General features: G+C 51.0%; 1 protein-coding gene across 1 annotated transcript; it reads left to right on the top strand.

Annotated features, from left to right (window-relative positions):
- Positions 1 to 11,142: 11,142 nt before the first annotated feature.
- Positions 11,143 to 17,815, top strand: EMWEY_00008130 (penicillin amidase domain-containing protein, putative; the record flags this gene model as incomplete). Its single annotated transcript, XM_013482050.1, has 22 exons — positions 11,143 to 11,220; positions 11,336 to 11,461; positions 11,558 to 11,630; positions 11,785 to 11,862; positions 11,953 to 12,134; positions 12,738 to 12,918; positions 12,998 to 13,278; positions 13,560 to 13,653; positions 13,783 to 13,884; positions 14,041 to 14,249; positions 14,329 to 14,455; positions 14,667 to 14,740; positions 14,856 to 15,005; positions 15,226 to 15,347; positions 15,529 to 15,613; positions 15,801 to 15,943; positions 16,093 to 16,238; positions 16,369 to 16,455; positions 16,706 to 16,957; positions 17,080 to 17,147; positions 17,347 to 17,461; positions 17,682 to 17,815. The coding sequence occupies 22 exons, from the start codon at positions 11,143 to 11,145 to the stop codon at positions 17,813 to 17,815; spliced, it is 2,907 nt and encodes a 968-aa protein (XP_013337504.1).
- Positions 17,816 to 18,651: the final 836 nt, after the last annotated feature.

Here is an 18,651-nt window from a genome sequence, read left to right as displayed (position 1 = left end):
ACGACTTGAATGCAGCAACCCTGAAAGCAGCAGCAGGAACACGATCGGCACCTACAGCACACAGCAAAAGCAGCTACAGCGACTGGAGGCAGAAAAGCCGCAAGAGGCATACCCTCCACCACCACCAGGAGCACCGCCTGGGGTATTTCTGGAATGCATTGAATCTTGTCAAATTGAGCGTTCTTCTTCACTGTTTTCCGTGGGGCTCTGGTAGGCAGCTAGGCAATTCACTTCCGAATTACTACGGGCTGGTGCCCCACATGATTGAAAGAGAGGCTAGGTGACGTATATCTGGTTACTGTATCAGTCACTATCCTGAAACAACTGAATAGACCGGACATGATATCTCGATGCATCTCGATGAAATGCAGTCAGCCTAGCTTTTTGCTCATGTCGGCAGAAAGCAATGGCGCCACCCGCAGTGCATGAGTTTCACTGGTAGTATACATATGGCCGAGAGCAAAGGGATTTAGCCGGATGAAGAGCTCGTTGGTAAATGAAGTATGAAGGGCCATATATATAAGTATAAGCCTTTTTACCGAGATGTTCAGTCCACAAGTTTACCCAAATGTTCAGTCCACAAGTACCGTATGCGTCAAGTGTTTTCCCAAAGACTGTCGCTTCGAGTAATTTATCAGCATGTATTTATAGCCGCCAAGGCGGAAACCACGGTACTTGACGCTGGTGTGCTATTGCTCTAGTTCCGAGGTAAGGATCCTGTGTAATATATTCGACATGCCTAACGGGGTCCGCACACAGAAGAGGGCGGCTCCACAGGGGAATCGTCCTTATATATAATGCGAACGCTCTGAATCTGGCAGCATAAGTAGGCTCGTTGTTTCTTCAGAGGGGGGCTGCTCCGCCCTGCTCGACGTTCGCTCGAGGTTGCGGCTGTTGTCTGATCTGGCGTTTTCATGCCTCTCTTCAAACTCTAACGGCCATTAGCATATTCAGTCTCATGGCGAGGGTCTCGTCAACCTTCCCTTTGGCATTTGACCATAGATCGATGGCAGTGTTTACTGCAGGTGACCGTGCTAATATGCGTGTGGCAATTGATGGTAAGCCAAGCCTCCATTGTGACGGGAGGTGCATCTAATCAGTGCTTTATCCATAAACAAAGGGAGTCCGGCTCCAATTTTATCACTTAGATTCCGTGTCCCACTAGCGGAGGGATCAGTCAACCGCAGACAGTCCGCATAGGGGCTCGCCGTCATCACCTAACTTTCGACCGGGTTCCCTCTCTCTCTGCACAGGAGCATCTACATAAAAATCTCGAATTTCTCTGTATTAAGTGTTTTATTCTAGACAAGTGGGTTTGTTACGGAGCCTTTTGTTTCTGCTCGTGCACCCTGGACTGTGAGCTGGCCCGCTGCCAGCTGTTTTGAGCCGGCAGTAGGTCTATCTCTTTTCCTGCTTCCTGTAGTTTCGTCTTACCGTTTGTGCAATTCACGTTTAGAGTATTTAGTGCGTGCTTCTAAGCCGCTCGGCCTGAGCCGTAATGCCGGCACCGATGAGCCCAGCGCCCTTCGAGCAACAAGGGCCTTCGCTGCCTCGCGTTTGCTTGGCCTTCTCCACAGCGATAGCAGACTACCATGAATCAGAGGACTATCTGCAACTGCAGCTACGGCAGCAGCTTCTGCTGCACCAACTACCGTTGCCGCATTGTCCCCGACTTCGACGCTAGCTGTTGTAACCTTAGCAGGAGCACCTGTAACACACGGTGTCCGTGTACCGTGGCTACGTATTCACCCCTATAGGCCTATAGGCCCCTGTATGTACTAGATCTACAAAACGCGTGTCCAAATACCTTAACTCTCAGTTATTCCCAGGGAAAATCCCTAAATTACGGAACTTCCGAAGGAAGGATCGATCCAAATCGCCTTCCATCATGAGTGTCTGTTCATCCCCGCCAGGTGCGGGTTACACCCTGCCGTCCATCCCGGAACCGGGTGCTGCGGTCGGACCGCAAGCAAGGCCCGACTCTTTCGGAATAACTCTGCTCCTAAATATACCTATTTTATTCTAATTCACAAGACCTCTATCCTTAATTGAATACACAGAGCCAAACATGACCTAACTATGTCACTTACCTTCCATGCGCCAGCGTGCATAGCTCTGCGACGGGGTGCTGCTGCTCAGCCCCAGCACCAAATCAACTGCTACACCTCTAATATGCTCCTAAACCTATTAATATTATCGAATTCCATCTATAGCTAAACCTAGGTAACCTCAGGTCTCTTACAGGCTGCTGTGCTCACTCTCTATCTTACACGCTGGCTACCGCAACTGTGGACCATGGAGTGCCGGTGCACTACAGCACCAGCGCAAGCACCACCAACAGCATTGCCACTGCCAGCAGCACCAGCAGATGTCACAGCAGACTCAACGAAAGCGGTTCCTTGCATCATTTGGAGGAATTCGAGGAGCTCAACTGCCCCCTGTCTGACGGCACCGGCGGGTGCAGCCGCTGCACCACTAACGGTAGCAGCAACCGGAGTAACAACAGCACCAAAAGCATTCTTTTGCGTGCGTTGAGACACTACTGGGAAGTCGGTACTGCTTTTCGATGGGGCTGTCGTCGGTCCTCCACAATTGGCGTCTCCTGTCTCTTTTACTTGTTGCCTTGCCTTGTGCTCCCCTTCGGCAGCAAGAGCAGCAGCGTGAGCACAAGGAGAGAGTTGGAGTCGTATATGTGGGGTCTGGTGGCGGTCGCCTCTTTTTTCTCCGACTACGTGTTTTCAGGGCAGCGTCACCACTGGGGCGTTCGTGCCGTTCACATGACAGATCGGTGGTTGGCGTCACTCGCTCTTTTGCTGCAGTGTTTGTACAACGTGCCCCTGTGGTTTTCGGTTTCCTTCTACATAGGAAATCTGGGCCTAGTGCTGGTGCTATGCTGCTGTGCACTTAAGGCCCGCAGCACTTTAGCGTCCTCTTATGAGGAGTACGTCTGGACTCACACTGCATGGCACGTTGCAGGGGCAGCTGCAAGGTGTGTCATGGCCTGCCTAGAGGGGCACTAAGAATTTTTCTTCGGCAAAGACTGCGGTTATTGGTGCTGCCGCTGCAGCTGCTAGAGGTGATAAGGACGAGGCCGTCCTTCTGAGGCTAGCGGGGACAAAGATTGCCACTGTCCCTACCAACGGCGACGCTAACACCAGTATCAAAGGTGAAAATTCAGTTATGAATAGGAGCTGGAGTTCATTTAGGCGATGCATACGGCAGCAACAGATTCTGCAGAATCCGCAGCGCGTTCTGCTGCGGCACCAGGTTGCGTCGGAGCAGACGTTTGCTGTTGCTGTTGCTGCGCCAGAGCACGATGCTCGTGAGTTCCACCGCGAACCTACCAAAGCAGCAGCAGCGGCGGCACTAACAACAACAACAGCAACAACAACAAATGAATGGTCACAGCAGGAGAAACGGAGATTCCGGTCGTTGCCCAAGTGTTTTTGCAGCTTCCGTCGCTACTCTAGGCCAGGCCTTTGCTTCCCCGCCGGCGCCTGCAGCCCCCAAAGTCGAGAATTTCTGTGGACCTTCGACGTGAATGTGTTTTGGTAATGAAGTGCGTGTCGCTAGCTTTGTTGGACTGGTTGAAGTGTTGTACGTTGCAGCTACCGGGACGGCTCCAGGCGCCATGTGGGATTACGGAGAAAGCTACTCATAAAAGGTTGGACAGGAGGGGCAAGTTTGGTTCATTTGCCGTACTGGGCACAACTGGAAATTTATGATAGCTTTTGAGGGTTCAAGACTCTGGAGTTTCAATACTTTAGGTATCTCAAGTTCCAGAAACTCCATGCAGTATTTCTGTGGTCGCCTCACGCAGGCTCCTTTGTAGCATTTTGAGGAGGGAGAGCAGTTAAGATTGCGGCACCCCGCGGCTCTGCTTGTTGAAGGTATTCCGCAGTCCTTATTCCTGCAGTCTCCCGCAGCAATTTTATTTCAGCCTTGCGGCATTAGCATCAAGGCTGTCGCAGAGTTGGGGAGGACAATGAAACCCCACTGGCAGCCGCAGCTATGAATTTCGTGAGATTCTAACAAAGGATAGGGTGTGTGGGCTCCAAACAGTGGGAGTTACGCACCGCTAGCAAATAAACCTACAACTGGCGGGGGCCCTCGAGTTGGGAGCAGAGTCTGCCAGAGTAAATGTAGGTACCCATACTTTGTGCAGTGAAAACGAAGGAAGTGTGTTTGAAAACTGATTACTGCTTGAGACCCTTATTCTTAATAAGGTTGGTTTTCTTGATTTTCCTTGCATGTAGGATTGCTTTTTAGTAGCCCTGCAGCGAGAATTGCTACTACATACAAGCGGCCACCGCCAAGGGCCCGGTGGTACTGTAGAGAAGTACGACCAGCGAAAATTGGGAAGCCAAACTGTTCTAGTACGCGGGAGCGGAGGGATTTTATCCTAACAGTTGTCAGTAAGTCCTTGCAGAATAACCTTCCCGAAGTTGGCAAGACATTCTGAAGGTGCCACATGTGCACTCCTTCGGCTGTAGTGAGGAACTCGCAAGGCGGAAAAAGTGGGCAGCATTTGTCCACATGTAGCTAGGAAGGCCTGTTTGTGCTTTATTGTGGGTCTCTTTTACACAGAGATTCAGCGAGATGCACTGCAATCCATGCGAGGTCGCCCTCTCTTCCACGGCTCTAGTCGCCGGTATCACTTCACCCACGACGTCTGTAGACAGGAGGAAAGTCGGGTGCTTACATTAGGCTCATACCCATTGTACTTTTGCTTAATTGGAGCGGTCGACGGTAAGGATGGGGTGCCCTGGTCTCCCCGTTAAGTGTACGGTTCTATCAAGTGTTAAGAAGACTCGTTAAACGAGAGTTCGTGTGTAATAAGGAATCTCGTTACGTGTAGTTGTACAGCATGCTTCACGACGAGGAACGAATCCCATCCCATCCGGCAGGGCTGCCTGGAGTTGAGCAGTTAGTCGTAGCTCAGGTGCTGCAACAAGCACATACATGCAAGCACTTATCAGAGGCCTCCCAAAATATGTTTGCCCAATTCCAGCCTTTCCCTGCCTTGCATATGATCGATTCATCAAAGAGTGGCGTCTGGTGGCGGAGCTGCGGACGGTTGGGAGCCTCGTTGAGTCAGGGTTAGGGCAACTTTTTCATCCCCTCCAATCTAAAATGTTCGTACGGGGACCGATATTCATGAAGAATGCCTTAACCTTTGCTGACCGTTGCACGTGACGGCCACCTCGATGTAGGGGCGGTGGAGCAGTTTCTGCTCTGCAGTTGTACTTTTGTCTTCAGCAGGCACCAGAAGAACTGTCTGCTACTGGCGCCGCATTGGAAGTAGAGGCACGACCACATTGGTCACATCCAGGAAGGTGTACCCCTCTTTCAGAGCCCACCGGGGCAATGGAAGTTGTTCGGCATGCGCTGCGATGCCTATCTGCGCTTGGCGTTTGTCTCTACAGCTTGCGCTTGTCGCAAATCCTATCGATAGAAAAGCAGCTAGCCTCCCTACCCAGTGTCCACGAGAACTGAGCTCAGTGGCTCTAGCTACTGAAGAAGCGGGGGGCAAGATGCATCGTGTTGGGCTGCAACCCACCCTGTAGCATTTCATGGTGCAAGACAGCGGTACACCGCCCACCCAGACACAACCAAACCTTCTCTGCTGTGTGCTCTAGCATAAGACAATTGTTGAAGTCATCCCCTTGGTGGCCGGTTGTCTGTTACGGCCGCGTGACAATTGTTGAAGATTAGTGCATGGGTGTAGGCTGCCCACTAAGGTGGAGTCACGGCTTATCTGCCAACTTCAGACAGGCTTAGTAGCATCGTACAAACTATGCTGCATCTGTCTTCTTGCTTGCGCAAGCAGCACACGCCCTCATTTGCCCTTGCCGCCCGTGTAGATGACTTGATCACGGGTACCTATCTCCCCTTGCTGCTCAGCCGGGGAAGCCTGCAGTTCATTCTTCTGCTCCTCTAATTTCGTCACCGCTCATTACTGGCTCTACTCTCTACTGCCTAGCCAAAGCATTGCTCGCGGTGGATGCTGTTGATGACCTGGTGCTACGGCAGCTGAGGAGAAGGGGGTTTGCTGATGGGTTAGCACGTTGAACTGTCGCGCACTTGTCTCTTGCTGCTGATTGCCTTTGCTCGGTTCTCATATCTCCCTTTTAATATCCTACGTTCATTTTCTTGCATTGCAAAACGAGGGAAACTGATGTACGGAGGATTTGTTCGTGCTCGGAAACTCGGTCACAGCAAGAGGAGTAGCTGGCGCATCAGGATACACAGTGCAGACGCTTGGAGTTTTCGGGGCAGTAGTACGGCAATGATTACCAAATAGTTAGACACAGCACACCAGTCTTAAGCTCCACCATCCACGTGGATGGCTGTAGTATTTGCTGCCGAAGCAAGGATGGCGAGTATGTTCTCTAGGGATGACGCCTTTACCGTTGACTTGGAAACCCTTCTTCATATGTGTTAGGGATTGAAGGGTGGAGCGACTGTCATGTAAGTAATGCAGGCCTAGTGCACTACCCGCCAGATCGCGTTGAGCACTGTCTCGGGCACTAGGAGTTTCTGCTTTTTGTCCGAGAAGCAGTCTGAGCAGCAGACGATAATTGGGTGTTTGTCCGAATTGTTGGCTTTTTGGGAGATCATCTACCAGGTACTGTTGCTGGCAATGTGTAGTAAGTGTTGACGAATTGATACAGCACGAATAATGAAGACGGCATTAAGGGTCTGATGAGTATTCTGGGGGCTGTATAGTCACTGTGTTTCCAACTGTCAGGTGTTAAACTTTTCCAGTAGATCCTGCAGAATGGCGGCGGTGTGAGCGAGGCAACGAAAGAAGTTGAGGTAAAACAACGCGATATCGAGAAGCTTCTGAACTTCCGTGCGAGCGGACAAAGGTAGCGACCAATTTCGAATTGTTTGTTTTCGCCTTATCTGGTTCAACCCCCTCTTGATGTTGTCATTAGGAGGGTCCTCTACGGGGCTGTCCACGCGATGCCTAGGATTATGTTGTGGTGAACTGGCCTTACGTTGCTGCAGTTCTCAACGTTTTGCTTCTCCAATTCACCCGGTGGCTCCATACGCCTTCAATATCGAATTATGCTGGCTTGATCGCTGTACGAGAAGCCGGTGAGACGCTCGATTCCTACACGACCGTCCCACTGCCAAGTTTCCCAGTCGCTGCCGGTTTCCGCCGTTTCTCTCTGTCTCTCTCCCTCCCTCTCTCTCTGCGTGGGCCTGGCATTCACACTTACAACATCCGTCGGCCCAATATCCACTTAATTCCTCAACTTGGCACTTTGTTCTTCAGCTAGGGCATACTATTGGCGTTGTTTCTGTCTTTGATGCATCAGTATTCCATCACCTCTACGATCTCATCTCTTTCACCTCTCTGTTTTTTCACCCCTGCTAATCCAGCTAGCGATTGCCATTTGCTGGAAGATAGCCCTGCTACTGTTCATCGGCTGTGCTTCGGATAAGCACTACCCTGGCTTGTATACAACCAGCGGGGTGTTGTACCCCTCTCATATTGACAAAGGAGAAAACAGCAGCAATAATTTTTATTGTGTCTGTTAGGGGACAAGATAAGGCTCTAGAGAGGGGAGGGAAAGTCTTTCACATCCCTAGCTCCGTGGCGACAGTCGTATATGAATATCGGAAAAGAGCAGGGGCACTTTTCCGGCGTTCGTAAAAGTGTCTGCCGTTGGACGGAACGCAGAAATTGAGCTTGGTTCAACTCGGCAAGGATCCCACCTTTTGGCGGCTCCCCTACCAGGCTGCAGCTACTGACCAATCTCCACAGCACCAGAGACTGCAAAGCTTTAGATGGGACAATGATTTTGCTAGACTTCAGTGAAACTTTCGTTCGTGTGTATGTACATTTTTAAGCATTTCCAGTAGTAGTGACGGTCATACAGCACATTGCCCTGGTGTCGGGACAATATCTACCATTCGGTGCTGCACTCTGTTAACCATGCGGTGCCACCAATTGCAACGCCGGTCCTAGATCTTATCTGGGTACTAATGTATGTGGCAGGAGAGGCAAACATACTGCAGATGGGTCCCTGAAAAGCTCCTGAACTATTACCTCTGTCTACAGGCGTCCTGAAGTCAGCGGGTCAAGCGCATTGAACTGCACAAGGCGAGGCAGCCTGTAACGAGTTGCATTATCAACTCTGCAATTCGACGTGCAAGACAGCTGTCCAGAAGGGGACACACAAGCCCCTTCGGTTGTATGCACACACACTTTCGGCACCTGCGCCGGCTTATCATTCGAGTCTAGGCACACTCACATAGACTGCGCTGCACTGGTAGTGGGAGCCGACTTATCTGTTTTTGGAGTTGAGTGACATTCCTTGGGATTATGGTTACAGCCCACAGATTTTTGCTTTTATCACTGCTCCTAATTCTTGTAATTTCTGTTCGTGGCGGAGACACTGGAGCCGTCAATGGCAAATAGGTAGTTTGGGCCTTTAAAATCTAGGGAGCATGCGGCGCCAACCACAAAGCTAAGCACAAATTCCATTTTAGCCCCCTTTTACAGATTTGAAACAGGCAAATATGGTAAGGAGTTACAGCCCAACGCCCAAATTGTAGTATTCACGTTTGACCCTGAGACGCTGTTCACTGGCGAGCAGAGGTAATGTGTACTACAGAGTGCCTGCGGTGCACAGCAGTCCTAAGGTGTGCCTAATTATCTCATCTCGTAGCACCAATCCATGTGTAGCACGGCTCCCTTCGCTGCCCAGGGATGCGGCATACTCCTACGGTCATTCCTGCCTCCGGAGAAGCCAGTAATGGGTGCATTCCCTGCGCCTGCTGAACTACGGAGGCAATCGTTACCTCCTCTCCCGGGCCCGCGTTTGCCCGGTTGTGCTGAGGTGGCTGCCGTAGGATGGTTGCGACCTGGTCTGGCAATACGCCCGCCACGTGTCTAGCATTGATGACGTATGCCTGCTTTGCTGGGGGCTGGTCCCCTACTGTGACACTTTTTTGTCCGAACTGCGTACGACTGAGCTACCGTTAGCTCACCCCACGCCGCATTCCCGTGGACTCGCAACTTATCTGGCTGAGAAGACCACTTTACTGTTTGAGGGGTCGACGAACCAAACCCTAACCCAACTTCACAAGGTGGAGGCCCCTTCAAAATTCCTCCCATGGAGCGCTCGCGTCCATCCCACGCCATCGATCTCATGATTACCCGATCACTGCGTATCTGCTCGCACGTGACCTCCAAAAATATACAATCTTCCGAAGGTAGGCTTGCCTTTAGCTGTAAACGATCAACTCCCTCCTGATTAATGAAACTCTTAGAGGCCGCCGTATCCAAGAACCCTTCGCATTGGCTCCCAGCCAAATATGCCTCCAGAAATGAGGTAGTACCCACACCGCACCATACGCCGCACCTGTCAGACTCTGCGGCCTCACAAGCCTGTAGCCATATGGTGTTTTTACATCCTCATCAATCGGGTTAGCGTGCTCTTCAGCTCCCTTCGTGTCCCCTTCGCAGAGCTCTTGTTTTGCATGCTGGGTCCCATCGACATCGTCCCTAGGGGACTCTACCTCAGGCTGCGCCCCTGCCTTGGGCGGAGACAGCTAGGAATCAGAGGCTGCTTCGTGCACGGATCTGTTCTCCCCCATCAGTCTCGGTTCCCTCCGCAATGCCCCAAATGTAGTGCGGAGCAGTCCTAAGCGGTGACTACCTATGCCATCCCGTAGCATCGGGCTTCCTAACTACATTGAAAATTTGATAGCTGGGGTTTGGAGTTGGGCATTGCCGCCTCGAGCAGAAAAGGTTTATAAGGGGGATGCGCGGGAGCTCCAACTCCTACGGCAGGCCCGGATATGGAGCCAACCGTCTTCACGCGCCTGGCAAGCCCCATTGTGCTACTACCGAGTGTGTGAATCTTAGTGTGCTGTTAGTTCATTAGTGTACCATGCAAATAAAGATGTGGGAGCACGAGAGTGACCGCCTCCTCTGGTTCGCCTCGTGCCATTATCTGCCATGTGAAAACCTCAAATACGATGGCTCTGGCGGATACAATCAGTGCTAATTTCGCGTTGTACAAACTACGCTGTACGTTCGTTGAGTCCCAGGTCGTGTGTAAGCACTCGTTTGTTTCCCTTTGCAATACACCCAAGGGACCCTATATATTAAGGGACCCTATAATATTAATACTTGCACTGACACTTTATACCCACGTTGCTGCTTACGTTCCCAGCAGTCAATAAATTTCCAAAACATGTTCAAGTATCTATTATAAGCAAGGGAAGTTTCCAGAATAATAGAACCGACTGACTAGAATAATCGGAACTGACCCCTTGCCTTCACTGAGGATCAGTGCCTGACGCATAAAATTGCGGGGAAATAGTAAAGCAGCGCCACCACAGTCAGGTGCCTGACCTATAAAGCTGCTTTCTATAAAAATGCCAACTATAAAAATGCCATAATCACAGATATAACAAACAGTATTTCTCTCTTTACTATTTATTAGATCTCCAGAAGTCATATCTGGGGTCCACAGTAGTGTCTTAGCACTGTATTACACGGCAGGCGCGGATAGCTAACACACTGACCCTACTAAGCTACGACTCTATCTAACAATACCCCAATCCCTTGAACATTTAGAAGTAATAATTCCTTTTCCTAACTAATAATGTACTAATCCCAAAAATATTTAGTAGTATTTATTCCCTTTCCTAATCTAAAGCCTCTAGAGGTCACACGTGAGACACATTGTAGTGCCTGTGCACTACAGTGCGTCTCCCGTTCGGGTTTCAGTAGTTCTTTCATCTGCAGCTTTGCAGGGCATTTCTGCTGTGCCGCATTAAGGACTTGGCAAGAATTGAATGTTTACTCAGAACTCTAAGTCATAAGACACACAAGGAGTTTGCATCCCGCTGGGGCCACAGCGCTGTCTCCCCTGCGGGGCTTCTTCCTTGAGTGACCTGCGAACACAGTAGAGTACATCCTCTTTCGTTGTCCTCTGAATTCCCTCCTGTTACAGTTATATTCCATTTAGTCTGTGACATGTACATATTGCACTACCTGAAAGCAAGATAGTAGGAACTTCAGGATCCCGAGTTCCTGAGGGGTTTGCTCTCTGAGTGGAGGTTGAATGCTTCTGCTGGGGGTTCGCTTGTTGTCAGATGAAGTTTTCAAACGGGATGGGCATTAAGAGTTTCCTAGCGGTAGTAACCGCTAGCAGCTTGGCCCTCGTGGTGATTGAGTACTACAGGACACGGGTGGGCGCACTTAGAACTCTAAGCCCCATTTAAGCAGCCCTAAGCTTCAGTCGAATTTGCTTCAACAGTGATAGTTAAACGATATAGAGGCCTGGGGTTTATATTTGGTTCGCAGGATACATGGGGTTATGCTGCTCTAACCTACACCGACTTTTTCGCCTTCGTATTGGGGCTCATCGGACGTCCAATTGTCAGCCACTTCTTCGTTCCTGATGAGTCCTTCTGGAACACACCCGTGGAGGTAAACGCCAAATCATGAGACCAGGTCATACGGAGTTGCTTTTACAAGTGTTTCGGGCCCTCATGAGATTCCGGGGTTTTTGTTTAAGGTGTGCAGGTATCTGGGATCAAGTCCTCGGTGCGCATATCACGTGACAAGAATGGGCTTCCATATTTGAGCGCCTCCAGCAGTGAGCTAGTCAAGGCACAGAATAATTAGGGACCGGAGACGGAATGCCGTTGTAGTGCTCAGGGGCAATCGATTGTCAATAGCGCAAGCATCTGCACACACGGCGGGTTGAATGTGCAGAGTTTAGAATACCGGGGGCGGTGTGCTATTCTTAGGGGAGGACTTATGTTTTGGCCAAGGTTACCTGCACGCAACAGGTGAGTTCATGGCTCCTATGGGAGATGCGGCGTCCAGTCGGCGATGCTTTATCATGAACTCCCGTTTGTCATTGCGCACGGCAGCTAGGCTTTTCAGGGTTCTGCCTGTGGTTGACCTTTCCGCAGAGAGGCCTGTACAAATTGAGTTGTTGAGACTCATAGCAACAGGAAAATCTGCGGCTGTCCTTGGAGCATCTATGACTGACACTGACATGATCAGCAGGCAAGGGCTTATAGGGGGGCAGTTGGTGTGCTTGCTTGAGGTCTATAGAATGCTGGCGACGGCCGGGTCTCCCAAGAGGGAGGGGGTAGGATTCGCGAATTATAGGGTTTTCCGTCTTTCAGGACCGTCATCTCTGAAGAGGCGATGCTCCACAAGCTCCGCAAGCTGCCTCCTCATGGAGTAGCCTGCATGACTGCGTATACACGAGGCAAGTATATCTAAGGCACCAGACCCTGTGCGGCAGAAGAGGTTACTGTCTGTGCTTGCGCGCGTGTCTCGGTTCTTAGCTCGATGCCGCTGAGCTTTCTAAGTGTTGCTTCAATCCCAGATAATCTGAGGTCCGCCAAGGAACCCAACGACGAAACCTTGACCTGCCTAGCTGAGGGTGTGGATATGCGCCTACGCGCTCAGGCGTGACTGAGGCCTTGAGGTCTCTGCCTGCACGGCCAGTCGAGTTCGCACTGTTGGGGCACACGCCTTCTCTCCCCTTCACCTTGTTGGACATAGCTGCCATCTCCACCATCTACTCAATAATGCTAAACAGGGGACTGACCAAAGACTTCGTTAGAGTACACCTCAAGGATGCATTGGGCGACAAGTGGAAGGTAAAGAGCGGACGGTGAACGGCTCTGCATCGAGGCTGTAGTTTTTGGGGCACCCCTTGCTTACACAGACCTGCTACCTTTAGGCATCACGAGCTGCTCGTATGGCCCTTCTGCTGCAGCTGTTCGATTTCGGCTACCCCGAAGGGGTGCCTCCTTTGAACCCTGAGGGCACCGGCCCCAGCCTTTACGACCTCACAGGCAAGCCAATACCCGGCAGTCCCCCGCTGCTTACCAAGCAGCAGTGCTTAAAGTGGATAACCAGGTGTAGGGCCACCAGCTGTCGTGTTAGTCGCCGATGTGGGTCTCAAGGTCTGAAATCCATGGCATACGGATTGTCGTGCAGGCAAGCCTGTGAAGTTTCCTTCAGTGGAACTGAGGGATACGGAATGGGCAAAAAGGGGCCCCTCCGACTTCCCCGAGATGACAGAGGGGCCTTCTTCGCTTAATCCGGAGTTTGGGGGTCCTATGCACGATAGAGATCCCAACGCCAAGATTACGCGGGAGCGAATGGAACAGTTTAAGGAAGACATGCAGAGAGCGGAAGATTTCTACGACCTTAAGCACCCCAGACCGTGGACCACTGATAGACAACCAGAACAGACCAACACATTTAACCTGAAGATGGTGAGCGTACGGAATTCATGCGTATATTAGACATCTATATGCGCATGCTTCATGCTGTGGCTGCGGTGTGTGCAAGCAGCAGCGCATTCGTGCATGGTTGCACGGACGTGCTTTCGCGAGTCTGCGTGAGTGCGGCCTCCTCGTGCTCGTCTTATGGCACCGTCGGCTTGGATCCCACAGAATTGGTGGCTTTAACGGATCCAGTTGATGTTAGTGTCAGCGCTACCTGTTATGGGATCACAAGGGCCTGTGCAACTGCGTGCTTCTCTTCTTGTGCACAGGATGGAAGCAACGGCTGGGCAGTTTCTGGCAAGTTCACGAAAACAGGAATGCCCCTTTTGGCTGGAGACCCCCATATCGAAGTGAACGCACCAGGTAGTTTTATTTTTGCAGTAGTTTCGGGGCAATTACACTGATGAATTACTGCTTGTTGATTTGGTGTTGTGAATCTCCTGCATGCACACATATAAAACATGGCGGTGTGCTTTGACTTGTTGGTTTCAGGCTTCTGGATGCCGATGTGGTTGAAATCGGATGGCAAAGGAGACGGTCTCCCCATTCGTGCCGTCGGTGCCACGGCTGTGGGTATCACGGGCATGTTTGTTGGTGCGTTTGCGCTAGGGTCTTCACGCATCGGGCTGGTTACGGTCTCCCGGGTGAAGCTTTGCATATGGCGTTTTCGGTCACCTTATCTGTTCTATAACTCAGTGGGAGCGTAGAAGCCTATTCATCTTCTGAGTTGTTCGTTTGTACTTCCCGCAGGCCACAACGAGCACGCTGCATGGACCCAAACGGTAGCACACACGGATATTGAGGACTTGTATCTCATAGACCTTAATGAGGAGGGGACCCACTATTTTTATGGCGGCAAGCAATATCCTCTCAAGATCATCGAACATAGCATATACGTGAAGGCAAGCTGCGGTTGGGGGTTGTGGTTTGATGTTGTTCCAGTTTTTGGGCAACTGGAGGTATATCGTCTGCGGAGCTGGACGCCAAAGTCTACGGTTTGCAGTATTCGATGGCCTAGGGTCTTGTGTTGGCGCGCAGGGCCGCCCGAGTCCCATTCGTCACATTGCTCGTTACAGCCACCATGGACCCCTATTTTCCGACGCAGTCCCTCCTCTACGGAAGGGCCTAAAAAAAAATCAGGCCCTCGTCTTTGCCTCTGTAGCTCGTGAGTTTTAGGCCTTTGTCTAGCCTTAAACCTCAAGGCCTCCTTTTATGACCGTCTACTATGCGCACTGAAGCATCTTGTCTCAACTGCCAGCTGTAGTTGACGTACCCCAGAGCAGACAGACTGCTTTGCCGCTCGTTTGTGATTCCTGAGGGGGCACCAGTGCGTTGCCACCAAAGCAAAGGTTTTGCTATGTGGGGCTTGTGAGCAGTGCGCGCCCCTTTGCCGGCGGCCTGGGCAGAGAAGATGCTATTTGGAAAGACCTGGAAGGATTACATTGAAATGGTGAGTGTCGGTGGATGCTTAGAAGTGTCGGCTTGCGCCCTGTAATGTAGGAGTTGGTGTTGGTTACGGCGATGCAGGGTCTAGTGTCTGTGACGCCGACGATTTTTCTGCGCAGGGGCAGCACGCGCAAATGAACGAGTTCGTCTGCATCTGGGCAACCAAGGAAGGTGCAATCGGGGCTTCTGTTACGGGCGCGGTCCCTGTGAGGCCATACAGCCCTGATCCCCAGTTCAGGAATGGCTCTGACCCTGAACAGGACTGGAAGGTGCGTATGCGGAACCCCCGAAAGCCACATTGGCCCGGAGTAGGCAGGCGAGCGCACATATGGCATTTACCAATTCGGTCGGCACCACGGCGGATAGTTACCCAGCCGCGTGCGGCCGTTACCTTGGGCGCTAATCCTTTTCTTGTGCCAGTGTAGGAAGGGAAAACAACCGTCCTTTGCATGGTTTGCCAGTGTTCAAGTGAGTGTTGTACTACTGCAGGGTGCAGTCCCTCAGGAACAAATTCCGTTTGTGATGAACCCAAAGGACGGGATTCTCGTCGCTGGGAATTCGGTTATTGCAAACGACCCGAAGAGGATCTTCGGCGAGGTTTTTGTCCCAGGGTGCGCACACGCAAATTTTAACAGTTCTCTGTTTGTAGATTTCAGTGACACTTCAGATCCACGCCGAACTTGCATAACCGACCTGCACACGCGGAGGCAGGAACACCACCAGAAACTGGTGGTAGCCGGGTTCAGGGGTTCCTGTATTGCCTGAGAGCTTGCGATTGCCTCTGTTATACAGGCATCGCGTTCGTCGTGCGCACCAGCTGCTGAATGAGCTGAAGAGCAAGAAGAAGATTGAAGTTGAGGACCTTATCAAGATGCAGGTGCCTATTTCCGTGCATTGCAAATAACATTGTCTGACAGTAGAAGGTCACCTTAATAGATATTTGGCTTCTCTTTAATAGTGTGTGGTTTGAAAGGACACAGCCTTCGGAGCTTGCTGTATATGGTACTCGTAGGGTTTTGTATTGGGGTGTCAGCATTCTGCGTGTGCTCTTGGCGATTTCGCAGGAAGACCAATTCAGCGAGCACGGTTGCGAGTTCAGAGATTTCGTACTGAAGGAGTTCCTCAGCCGTTTTGACCTCAAGAATGACCAAAATGAGGCCGCGGCCCTTTGCGCAGAAGAGGGCCTTACTCCCTACGTGGCTCGATTGTCAGATACACTTTGGGGCATTGGCAGTTGCATCCGCGGACTCCCTTTGTGGCGTATGGACCGTTTCAGGTGGTAGTTCTTGTTCTTGTTTAGGTGTGGAGAGTTGGAAGTGTTCAAGAGACCAGGCGCATACGGTTCTGTGTGAGCAGGCTGAAGTCCGCAATGGAGTCTTGGGACTGTTCGATGAATGCATCCTCAAACGGGGCTTCAGTTTACGAGGTGTGGCTTCAGATGATGTTGCAGGAAGTATTCTCCGCGAACAACTGGACGGATGAATCTCTGTTCTCCCTAGTGGGTGGGTGATGCAAAGCCCCGAAGGTTTATAATGGGAGCATGCGTTTAGTGTTGAGTGATTGAGCGAACAGATTGGTAGACAGGAAGGCAAGAGCAGTTGATGCTTTGTGTTTGTTGCGAGCTGTCTGCAGGGGGCTGGATGCACCCAACGTGGTTGCCGCGCACTGAGGCCCTCAACCACTGGCGTATTAACTTACTATCTGCTCTGAAAGATAAGAGTAGGCTGAACTATAACATGGGGCCCGACTTTTATATTTTGGAGCCTATGCCTTAGCTAGCTTGCGGCGATGGGATGCGCACCATTTTCGACGGAGTCTGACCTCTAGTTCGTTGTTGGCAAGGCAGTAGCTTTAGCCGACCGTCCAGTGACTGGCATCTGCCTGCTTGTGCGCGTCTTCATGGTTTTGCGTCTTGTTTTGTATAAATTTGTTTTGAAGAAGGATGGCATCTGTTTCGCCTGCATCTCAGATTCGGGTCTCCTCCCTGCCGGGTATCCGGTGTCTCGTTTGTTTTGCAAGTCCGCCTATGAAACACTAATGTACCTAGTTGGTCGCCTGGGTCCAGAAGTGAAAGACTGGGATTGGGGGAAGTTGAGGAGTCGCTATATTGATCATGTCTTCGTTAAGGATGCACCCATCCTTAGGAACCTGCTCAGCGTGGGGCCGCTGAAGTGGGGAGGAAACTTTGGCACCCTCAAGGCTCACCACTTCGAACCTCACAGTATGACAGCAAGCACTGTGGCAAATTAGCGTTGCTAGTTCTCCTGGGTGTTCGGTAAGGGCGCACGCCGAAACATCGTGTGAGTTGGATTATTTTTCTAAGCTTTTCTTTTGTTTCTGCAGTTCTCAAGTCCGACGACCCCCTTAGTGGCAACTTCCATCGAGGAATCGACGCAACTTCTCTTAGGGTGGTACGCCTACCACAATTTTCGTTGAGGGCCTAAGGTTTCGTTCTATGCAAACATTGTGGTGTTTCGTCGTTACTTAGTCGTTCATATGCTTTAATGGTGTTTGTGGCATCGGTTATTGCGGACACGCATGCTCCTCGTAGCAGTGTGTTTGCAGATAATAGTTAAGGTTGGAGGATGCTTGTATTCTTATACACTGCAGGTGTTCGACTTAAACAATTGGGAAAATTCGCGCTGGGCGTACTTCCCTGGCATTTCAGGATGGGTCGGCAGCAAGCACTTTGGAGATACCGCACAGTTCGTCGAGGACGGGCAAGGTGTGATATTACCAAAGCATCGGCCCGAAAACTATGATCCCGTCAAAATGGCGGCTTGCATTGAAATGCATGCCTAGTTGTGTGCCTCTAGCATGAAGTTATGGCTAGCAATCTCATTGCACCCAGCTTGGCACTGCTCTCTGTGCCGTCCGGTATGGTAGTTGTGGATATCACACTAGGCGCCTGTGGTGTGGTGTGCCAATTTGGGTTGCATATGCAGAGAAACTGTTCCCCATGCCGTGGGATGAAGATAAGATTGAAGCATCTCTGGTTTCTACTAAAGTTTTACACCCCAGGGAGCACAAGCAGGAGCCTCAGGAGCAGAGACAGCAGCCGCACAAGCAAGAGTTCTAGAGTTGGAGAGGCCGCCTCGCAGTGGAACCCGCAGAAGCTCTTTATTTGCTAGGCAGAAGCAACAAGAGCCGCAGGGGCAGGTGCTTTCTCAAAGCAGAGGGTGTGGGGAGCTGCTGCTGCTTCTTGCTGCTGCTGCTGCTCCTTGCTGCTGCTGTTTGCTTGCACAGAAGCAGAAACAAACATAACCAATACCCTTTTAAATATGCATGCATGCATGCATGTATTTTAATGCATGCACGCATGCATGCATTAAAATAGTACGCTATAGCGTACTGGAGAACCGTAAATGTTGGGCTGAGTAACGATTAACGGGAGTTAGAGACTAGCCAGAAGAACCACAACCCTAGCGGGTTTTCTGTGGATTGCTTGTGCGAAGCAATTCTTCAGGAGCGTCTACGTTCCCCTCTGGAATCAGCGGTGGCGAGCCAATCGTGGGCATTAGGACCAATTTTGGGCTCCCAGTAGATGCTCGTTGATAGATGCTTGTTCAGTTATGAAGAGACGCTCATCTCGATGAAGCCACCGGCTCTCCTGCTCCAACTATTTTCCTCCATCTGTGACTCGAACTCATCCTGTCTTCGCATAGAGCTCGCTAAGCAGTGCAAAGAACAACCTTTTCGCTGCTTTTAGGGTTGCTAAGAGATTCGCGTTTTGGTGTTCGGTCTAACGTTTGCCTAACTGGAGCACTGATGCTACGCGCCGGTGGAATTTCGTTGTTTATATTCTCATTGAAGAGCTTATTAAAAGAAGCTACCAAACCAGACGAGCAGACCTTACAGCTATACTCGGGCCTCTGGCCTCTGAGCGTGAGCGCAACAGCTAGAGTTGGGTGGAAG

The sequence above is a fragment of the Eimeria maxima genome, genomic scaffold (genome assembly GCF_000499605.1).
Source record: "Eimeria maxima Weybridge genomic scaffold, Emw_scaff50, whole genome shotgun sequence".
NCBI lineage: Eukaryota > Apicomplexa > Conoidasida > Eucoccidiorida > Eimeriidae > Eimeria > Eimeria maxima.
Note: the sequence above shows the minus strand (reverse complement) of the source record. Positions and strands in the feature narration are given on the sequence as shown.